General features: G+C 45.4%; 1 protein-coding gene across 1 annotated transcript; it reads left to right on the top strand.

Annotated features, from left to right (window-relative positions):
• Positions 1-5,846, top strand: LOC134378683 (HLA class II histocompatibility antigen, DM beta chain). The gene is made up of 6 exons (XM_063097991.1): positions 1-243; positions 1,782-2,063; positions 3,341-3,625; positions 5,113-5,229; positions 5,386-5,421; positions 5,793-5,846. Exons 1-6 carry the CDS (start codon positions 189-191, stop codon positions 5,807-5,809), a joined length of 792 nt encoding a protein of 263 aa, XP_062954061.1. The 5' UTR covers positions 1-188; the 3' UTR covers positions 5,810-5,846.
• The last annotated feature ends 3,892 nt before the right edge of the window (positions 5,847-9,738 follow it).

Raw genomic sequence — 9,738 nt, 5'->3', positions numbered from 1 at the left:
TATCTAGGGGCTGGATAGCTGCAAGTTACTCATCTAGTGGGGAACAAGGGGCCTGGGCAATGCCATATTCCTCTCAGTGTCTGGAGATCACTCGCCTGGGCTGGAGCTTCTGAGGCAGGCAAGGACCCAAGGCCCCTGGAAGAGGTGGTTCAGGGGACTGAATTCCCCGAGTCTTTGCAGAACAGAGCATGATCACACTCCTGCCACTGCTGCTGGGCCTCAGCCTAGGCTGCACAGGAGCAGGTAAGGACACGCCTTCCTGGGACCTTCTTTTCTCCTACTCCTGTTTTTGGGGTAAGGGTACTCAGTTTTATTAATGAATTTGGACACCCCAGACTAGTTTTTCTCCCTACTGTATAATAGCACTTTATACTGCAACTTTGTAGCAATTTTAATAGCAATTAAGCTGTACAATTATATGTGTACACATTTCCGTGATGAAACGTGGGCAAGGACAATGTCTATCTTGTTCACTGCTGCATCCCAAGCTCCTAACACAGAGCTTGGCACATAGCAAATGTGTTATAAACATGTATGAAGTGAATATTTAATAAAATTGCCAGCACAGATCAAGGCTGACTCCTTCTCTTGACCCCTTTTCTCTCAATAATTTGCCTTACCGAAGGTCTGCATTGCGGGTAAATTGTCATGTTCAAACATGCAAATGACCTTGGGCCACTCCTTTCTCTGTATTTAAGAGGAAATTGGATCCAAAAACTTCTCTCCTACTACCATGTATTTATTCCCTTAAATCCGGGCTCTCAGAGACTGCAGTGTGTGAGCTTGGTTAGTAGATGCTGCCTGAGGCAAGAAATCTGGGCCAGACTAACTGCGTGTAACCAAGGCTTAGCTTCCCAGCTGGATACTGTGGAGGAAAAATCAACTGATTTTTTCTTCTATATGATCACCCTCAACACGTCTGTGACAACGCGTGTGTGTGTTTTTTTCCCCATGCCAACCAACTCTATACCAGCTGGGTATCCTACAGTTCAATTCAGTTATGGCATTAACTGGAATTAACACAGACCCACAGGTTAAGGGCTCAGTCACACAAGACTGCCCCTACTTCAGACGCCAGTAACAAGTCGTAGTTTCCCAGGTTACCCACAACTTCTGTCCAATGTGGCTACAAATCAGAGGTTCCCATGACCCCCTCCTTGGCCTTGATAATTTGCTACAGTGACTCTCAGAACCCAGGAAAGCATTTTACTATTACTCATTTATTAGAGAGGATATTTTAAAGGATACAAATGAACAACCAGATGAAGAGGTACATACGGCAAGGTCTGGAAGAGCTCGGAGCACTGGAACCTCCGTCCCTGTGGAGTTAGGGTGGGCCACCTTCCTGGCTCATGGAAGTGTGCACCAACTGAGATCTCTGAACTCCTAGTTCAGGGATGTTGATGGAAGCTTCATTGCGTTGGCATGATTGTTTATTAACTCAATCCCTTTCCCAGAGGATGGGGGATGGAGCTGAAAGCTCCAAGCTTCTAATATGACTTGATCTTTTTGGTGACCAGCCCCCACCCAGGAGCCCACCAAGGGTCACCTCATTAGAATAAGGATGTTCCTATCATCCAGGAAATTCCAAGGGATCAGGAGCTCTGTGTCAGGAACCAAAGTCAAAGACCAATATTAGATCAAAAGATGCACCTAGCATCCCTATCAGGAAATTATAAGGGGTGCTGTGCCAGGAACAGGGCAGAGACCAAATACATATTTTTTGTTATGTCATACTAGCAGAGGACATTGACCTGCCCTCCCTTCTCTGGCTCCCCTAGGCGGTTTTGTGGCCCATGTGGAAAGTGCTTGTCTATTGGATGACGATGGGACTCCAAAGGATTTCACATATTGTGTCTCCTTCAACAAGGATCTGCTGTCCTGCTGGGATCCAGAGGTCGACAAAATGGCCCCTTGTGAATTTGGGGTGCTGAATTTGTTGGCCAAATACCTCTCAGAGTACCTCAACAAACAGGAGCAACTGCTCCAGCGCTTGCGCAATGGGCTCCAGGACTGCACCACACACACCCAGCCCTTCTGGGGATCACTGACCCACAGAACACGTGAGGAGAGAGGGGTGCAGAGGGGCTTCTAGGAAGCACAGTCAGGAGAGGAAGGCCAGGGAGGACCCCTCGGCAGGCAAGGGGCTTGAGATTTGGGCAGGAAAGAAGCAGAAAATGTGTGGACATGGAACGTAGAAATAGGGGGGATTGGACCTTAAGGGGAACCAGGTGGTTGAGAGTGGTGGAACAGGAGGAAAGAAAGGGAGGTGATGTTTGAGCCCCTGAGGAGCTACTTGTATTGGGGAGAGAGAGCAGAGGCCAGGGCACCTTAGGAGGCAGATCCAGGTTCAACCAGGGCTGTGTCAGAATAATCAGGATGGCTTTCCTCAAAGTGTTCATGCCTCTTTATCCCAGCTTTTGATGTTCTAGATCTGGGGTGGGCCCAGGCAAGGGAATATCTGGAAAGGCTCCTAGGTGATTCTGATGCATTCTCTGTCTCTCACCCTTAATCCCTTGCATTGAAAATGACGAAATTTGTACAAGTAATCTTGAAGATCTCCACAGGACAGAGAAGTGTGTCTTAAGATGTGGTTTCTGAACCACCTTTCTCAGAATTGCCTGGGGGAGGTGCTTGTTAAAAATGCAAGCCCTTTGGTACCACTCCAGATCCGTTAAATAAAAATATCTGGGGATGCAGGCTAGAGAATCTGCATTTTAACACAATTTCTTGGATTTTTATTTAATATTTTATTTGAAAAATACCAAGGTGGAAGCAAGCAAGAGGGTCATGTAGGAGAAAGCACTAGTAAATATGGCAATGTTATCACAATCTCATTAATTTAGACTATACTAATTCCAAATTTAAGAGAGCTAATCCTGAGTTAGGCTTGTTTCTTTAAACTATCCAAGGAGAAAAGGTTTTATTTAGCACGTTAATTTGTTAAACAAGATTTGAGGGAAATTTTTTCCCGCCTTTATAAATCCCAATTTACAACTCTGGGTTACTGTTAGCTCATGTACTTTCAAGCTTATGTACTTGAAATAAATGCAGTAACTTGTGAAAACAGCTTGCAGTTCAGACCTCGCTTTTACTAATTGTAATCAAACATCATTTTGGAGGAAAAAAGAAAGAAAGGGGCAATGAAGGAATGGGAGAGAAAAAAGAGTGAAGCAGTAGTAAATTCTAACTCCTCACTTTCAAGTGGTAGTATTGGGGGGTGGGAGGGGACACAAGCAGGTTGACAACATCTATGAAGAGTTGAAATAGGAAAGAAACCAGGTTGGAGGAAAAGCCAGAATGTCACCTTCTTCCTGAACATCTTTTTCCTCCTGTGCAGGGCCGCCAACTGTGCAAGTAGCCCAAACTACTCCTTTTAACACGAGGGAGCCTGTGATGCTGACCTGCTATGTGTGGGGTTTCTATCCAGCTGACGTGATCATCTCGTGGAGGAAGAATGGACAACCCGTCATCCCTCACAGCAGTGCCCCTAAGATTTCCCAGCCCAATGGAGACTGGACGTACCAGACCCTCTCCCATTTAGCCTTAACGCCCTCTTATGGGGACACCTATACCTGTGTGGTGGAGCACATTGGGGCTCCTGAGCCCATCCTCCAGGACTGGAGTAAGTGTACGGCAGGTGGAAGGAATTAGGGTTGAAATAGGGAGATATTGGAAGCTGGTTATTGAAAAAAGAGCACCAATATTTTGGCAGAGGGAGTGAGATGTGGATAGGTACATGGTATATGATAGAGAGGGAGGTGCTGAGAATGGAGAGTGGTTATGGAGAAACTTACAGAGGGTTCACGACCAGAGATGGGGCAATGGGATAAAGGAACGGAAAGAGTTGGTGATTGTTGCTATTGCAGTGCAGTTGATGTTGCTGTGTCTGTGTTTGAGGGTGGGAGGGGAGCATGATTGTCCTAAAAAGAGAATGTGGATTTGGTAACTATATTTTTAAAACCAAAAATGGTGGTACATTATTCTAGTCTCCTTAGATTTCAACTATTCTGGTGGCAGGTCAGGAATGGGAGTTGAGGAAATAACAAAGGTTGAGGAAGAAAGGGGACTTTCTCTTGGTGTGGGGCAGTGCTGAATTTGGGCTGCTCTGTCAAGCATAGTGGGGTAGGAAAGCCATAGCTGGTCAACACTGGTGTGTGCATGCTTGGGGGCCAGTGGATAAGGAACTGATTACCTCTGCTTGAACTCCAGCACTGGGAGTAGTCAAAGGTCATAAGAAAACTTGCACACAGATTTGGGCATTCCTGGGAAAGAAGGGGAAGAAATGAGAAGGAGGAAGGGTGTCTAAAAAGGGCCAGGGAACAGGATCCCAGGTTGACTGCTGAGACCAGGCCTCCCTTGTGGCGAGTGTTGTATCTTGCGAGGCAGCTGGGAGGGGTGTGGGGAACAGAGAAGCGAGTGGAACTCACATGCTCACTTGAGCTCTCCTGGGGAAAGTCTTCTCTACAGGGTGCACAAGAAGTTTCCCTTGAATGGTTGAGTGTTCATTTTATCAGCGGAAAGAGTCTGAGTGGGACGTGATTCAGAACAGGACCAGCTCCAGGAAGCAGTGGGGGGGGGGGAGGGGTGTGCGTACTATGGAGTGGAGTGGAGACGAGCTCCGTAAGGACACACGGGAAATCTAGATGTGGAAGACACACAGACAGCAGAATTACTCACAGAATGGAACCACTGGAGGTCAGGAAAGGTGGAAAGCCACTTTAATAGGAAGATGCTCAGATGGAGCAAGTAAGGGAGCAAACATTGTCACCGTGGGGCCAGTGGAGAGGGGAGTCAGGAACCCTTTATCCTGGCGAGGTGCCCTTGGGCTGAAGGAAGGAAAGAGGATGGCTTGAGAGGTCCCACTGTACTGGAGAGGATCTGCGGCACGAACTCTGGGGAGGTGGGTTCCCAGGCTTACTCCAGGAGTAGAGGCCCATAGGATGGGGGGTTTGAGGAAAGGCCATTTCCTTGGGAGTGGGTTGGTATGAGCTGGACCCTTGGGGCTGAGATAAAGGACCTTTGAACCTGCTGAGAGGAGGTTGTAATAAATTAAGCTGCTCTGGGAGTGGGCAACAGTGATTGGTTCTAGCAAGTTTCTGTTTTTTGCAGCACCTGGTCTGTCCCACATGCAGACAGTGAAGGTTTCTGTGTCTGTGGTGACTCTGGGCCTGGGCTTCATCATCTTCTCTCTTGGTTTGGTCAGCTGTCGCAGGGCTGGTATCTCCAGTGAGTGACCCTTAACTCCTATCCCCACTCCTGCTCCCCATTTCTGCTTACTTTCTCTGTGTGATTGATTCTCCCATTTCTAGCCTGCTTGCTGTGAATCATGCTAGATACTTTTGTCCACTAAGACTGGTCTAATCAGGTATCTTCCTCTCCTAGGCTACACTCCCCTCCCTGGATCCAATTATCCAGAAGGTAACACATCTGTTGGTCTCAATGCCTGCTGGTCCTTTGGAGGGGGTGGGGACTAGAGGGGGTCAGTGTTGGGTTCAGCTAATGGTGCTTATAGTAGGGGTGATCTTCCCTGAAGACCTAGCCAAGGGCATGATTTAAGGTACCATTGTTTGGATTAGGAGCAGGAAAGAGGAACACCTACGTTCTCCTCTCCTACCCAGTGAAATGTCTGTGGGGAGGAGGCTGAAGGTGGTTCCTTTGAATTTGTTGTTGGTGAGCTAGAATTTCCAATATTACTGTGTTAAGGGCTCTGGCATGGGATGGTTACAGAGACAAATGATGGGGTCAAGTTGGGTTGAAGCCTCACTATCTCCATTTTATTTCTTCTGCAGGACGGCACATTTCCTAGGGGCAGAATCCCACAACTTCCACTCCAAGTGAGGAAGAGATTCAAACTTAATAATGCTACCATGCCCCCCAATATCTTCAAATCTCCCAAATTTTCTTGGATCCTATGGTCTCTCCATCCAATTCTTTGAATTTCCCAATCCCCACCACCACAATGTAAACCTTAGCAACTTGGAGGAACTCATTCCTGGGAATATTCTGTAACCAAATTATTGTCCAAAGCTGTATTTCTGGGGTGAATAAAATGTGGGGGAGGGGGTTAAAGGGCCTCCTGGTGGCCCCACTCTGCCACAGAGGACAGTGAGTCACTGGTGATCGTCTCTGAGAAATAAACTCTGGTGGAAATACTATTTTTTTACATCTTTTTTCCTGGGGCCTGGGAAAAGAATATGGGCAGAGCAGGGGCTGAGGCTGATTTTCTCCTACTTGAGTGGAGGAGTCAGTGCCTCCTCCCATCTTCCCATCTAGATACAACAAAATTTGGGGCAGTTTTTAGATTTATAATTCATGAGAAGAAATTAAACAATAGTGGAGTGGAGTCACAGAATAAGGGAGAGGAAGGGGAATAACAGTTCAGTCACCTCGTAAAGGATCTTATGAGGACTGAATGAGTTCATGCTTGTAAAAGGCTAAGCATGTTGCCCAGCACGTAGCGAGCTTGCAATAGTGATGTTAGCTATTGTCAGTTGTACCAGGTGCTTTACGTGCATTATTTCATTTGATCCTCATCACAGCCCTGAGGTGGACCCCTCAGATAGCCGGGATTCAGGGGGTTAACAACATCAGATCTGAGTTCTGGAAAGTAATTTCTTCCATACCCTGAGTGGGGACGGGAACATAGCTCAGCTGCTTATCTTGTCCTAGGCACTGGGCTGTGTCTTATGTCTGTACCTCCTTCTCTTCTCACAATAACCCCATAAGGAACAGATTGTTTTCCTCCATGTCACAAAGGAAGGGAGGTTCAGAGAGGTTAAATAACTTGTCCAAGGTGAAAGAACAGATTATCTGCAGAATGTCTACCTGAGCTGGAAGTAAGTAGATTACTTTATTCTCATGCTAGTGAACACACTTCTCTAGAGGGCCACCCTTTCATTCCCTTCTATCCCAAAACCCAAAGGCATCCCTTATTCGGGGGCAGGTTTCACACTGGAAAAGAGCACACCGGCTGGCTGTTTGTTTTCCAGTGAAGGGCGCCACCTGCTGGACACAGAAAGCTGGGCTGTGGAATTGTTTTGGAGTTCGGTACTGAACTGAGGTAAGGAAAAGAAACCAGAAATTGTTTGCATTTGCATTTCCCTGATGCTGGGTGATGTTGAGCATCTTTTCATGTGTCTGTTGGCCATTCGTATAACTTCCTTTGAAAAATGCCTATCCAGATCCTTTGCCCAATCTTTAATTGGGTTATTTGGTTTTTTTACTTTTAAATTGTTTGAGTTCCTTGTATATTCTGGATATTAATCCTTTGTCACATGAGTAGTTTGCAAATATTTTCTCCCACTTGGTAGGTTGTCTTTTCACTCTGTTAATTGTTTCTTTTGCTGTGCAGAAGCTTTTTAGTTTGATGTAATCCCATTTGTTTATTTTTCCTTTTGTTGCTTATGTTTTGGGGGTCTTATTCATAAAGTCTTTGCCCAATCCTCCTTCTTCAACTGTTTTCCCTATGTTTTCTTTTATTTTTATAGTTTCAGGACATATATTTAAGTCTGTAATCTACTTTGAGTCGATTTTGATAGATGGTGAGAGGTATGGGTCTAGTTGCATTCTTCTACATATGGATGTCCAATTTTCCCAGCACCATTTATCGAAGAGACAGTCTTTTCCCCAATGTATGTTCTTGGTGTATTTCTCAAAGATCAGTTGGCTGTATGTATATGATTTCTGGGTTCTCTATTCTATTTCATTAGTCTGTGTGTCTGTTTTTATGCCAGTACCATGCTATTTTGGTTACTATAGCTTTGTAGTATAATTTGAAGTCAGTTAGTGTTATGCCTCTGGCTTTATTTTTTTTTTTCCTTAGCATCTCACTCCAGTTAGACTGGCTATTATCAAAATGACAGAGAACAAGTGCAGGTGTGGATGCGGAGAAAGGGGAACCCCCCCTACTCTGCTGGTGGGACTGCGAATTGGTGCAGCCATTATGGAAAAACGTTCTGGAGGTTCCTCAGACAATTACAGATAGAACTGCCATACAATCCAGCAATCCCACTGCTGGGTACATACCCAGAGGAATGGAAGTCATCATGTCGAAGAGATACCTGCCCTCCCATGTTCATTACAGCTCTATTTACAATAGTCGAGAGTGGGAACCAACCTAAATGCCCATCGTTGGACAACTGGATAAGGAAAATGTGGTATATTTTCACAATGGAATACTACTCTGCCATAAAAAAGAATGAAATCCTGCCATTCACAGCAACATGGATGAACTTAGAGAAAATTATGTTAAGTGAAGTAAGCCAGGCACAGAAAGAAAAATACCACATGTCCTCAGTTACAAGTGGAAACACAAAGAAAGAGAGAAAGGAAAGGAAAGAGAAACAACAATCACAATAATACGTCAAACTTTCAAGAAAAGATCACAGAACTGAGGAGATGGGGGAGGGGAAGGGGGAAAGGGAGGAATTGGTAAAGGGCCATGAAAATCGATTATACTGTATAATAGTGAATATACTAATTATCCTGATTTGAATATCACATATTGAACACAGGTATTGATATCAATGCTGTACCCCACAGATACATGCCATCAACTATGTTCCAATAAAAAATAAATAAATTTTAAAAAAAGAAACCAGAAATGATCGCAAGTATTAGAGGAACTTAGCCTAACAGAGGATCACAGCAGGAGGACAAGGGCTTAGCTTATGGGCACATGTTTGTATGTGGATATCTGTGTAGGAACACACAAGATCAGGATCTGATGAGCTGGGGGAAGGGGCCAGAAGACAGACTGAGTGTGGAAACCTCCTGTGTGCTCCTACCCATGGTAGGTTGGGGTGGCGGGAGGCGTGGTCATGGGGGCTAGAACCCCTGCTCTAGACTTTTTCTATGCTGATGGGGCCTGGAGCAGAGTGCAGGCAGCACGGTTCATACAATTTGATGTCCATAGTAAGTGCTCAGTGTTTGCCCAATCAATAAATTGATCTCCACCACATCCATGGTTTCCCCAGAAGGATCCTTTGATTAAGGCATCTCTTCTGGAAGGAATTTACAGAAGAAGTCAATGGGAAGGGAAAGCGCTCATGAATTCAAAATGGTTATTCTCTGAGCAGGGCCATTTAACATAGGAGAAAGCAGAGTGCTGTTGCTGGGGAAGCTAATTGTAAGCATAGGCTCAGAAATTAATCTCTGCGAATTTTACCAATTTTATGTTTCGTTTTCATTTTTCTATTCACTGTTCTTGTTTTTGTTTGTTTAACAAAGGAAATTCCTTTTGAAATTCTATTCTAGTCTGGAGTGGGGTTTTAGATCTTGTCTGTGCCTGGGCAGTTTTGAAGGAGAAACGGGACATCTGAAGGGTCTGGGTTTGGTCACAGCAGTGGAAATCAAAGTGACAGGACGAAGGGGAAGGAAGAAAAGAGTCAGCTAATCGGTCAGCTTCCAGTTCCCCCACTGCAGACTCCCCACGCAGGCTTTTCCCTGCCCTAACCTTGTAGGTTTTTTGTTTTACAGGGAAGGCTGTCTGCTTCCAGGTGAGGAATAGGAAAAAGTGCTATGTAGGTCTCCTGGGATCCAGGCAGCCAGATTGCCATAGGTAGAAAAGGGCTTATGTCACTTGTCATTACACAGGAGAGTGGTGCCTGGAAGGAAGGTAGAAGAGAGACAGCTCCAGTATTGTGTGAGAAGAGTGGAATGTCAGACATAACGGATTGCCAAAAACGTGTGTGTGTGTATGAGAGAGAGAAAGAGAGACAGACAGACAGTTGGACC

This window comes from Cynocephalus volans, chromosome 5, assembly GCF_027409185.1.
Source record: "Cynocephalus volans isolate mCynVol1 chromosome 5, mCynVol1.pri, whole genome shotgun sequence".
Lineage (NCBI taxonomy): Eukaryota > Metazoa > Chordata > Mammalia > Dermoptera > Cynocephalidae > Cynocephalus > Cynocephalus volans.
The sequence above is the reverse complement of the archived record's forward strand: the minus strand, read 5'-3'. Positions and strand labels throughout refer to the sequence as shown.

Bases quoted from the DNA above. Each gene is read 5' to 3' on its own strand.
- LOC134378683 (XM_063097991.1), top strand. From the start codon at position 189: ATGATCACACTCCTGCCACTGCTGCTGGGCCTCAGCCTAGGCTGCACA. The intron at 244-1,781 runs GTAAGGACACGC...TGGCTCCCCTAG, and splicing joins CCTAGGCTGCACAGGAGCAG to GCGGTTTTGTGGCCCATGTG. The intron at 2,064-3,340 runs GTGAGGAGAGAG...CCTCCTGTGCAG, and splicing joins ATCACTGACCCACAGAACAC to GGCCGCCAACTGTGCAAGTA.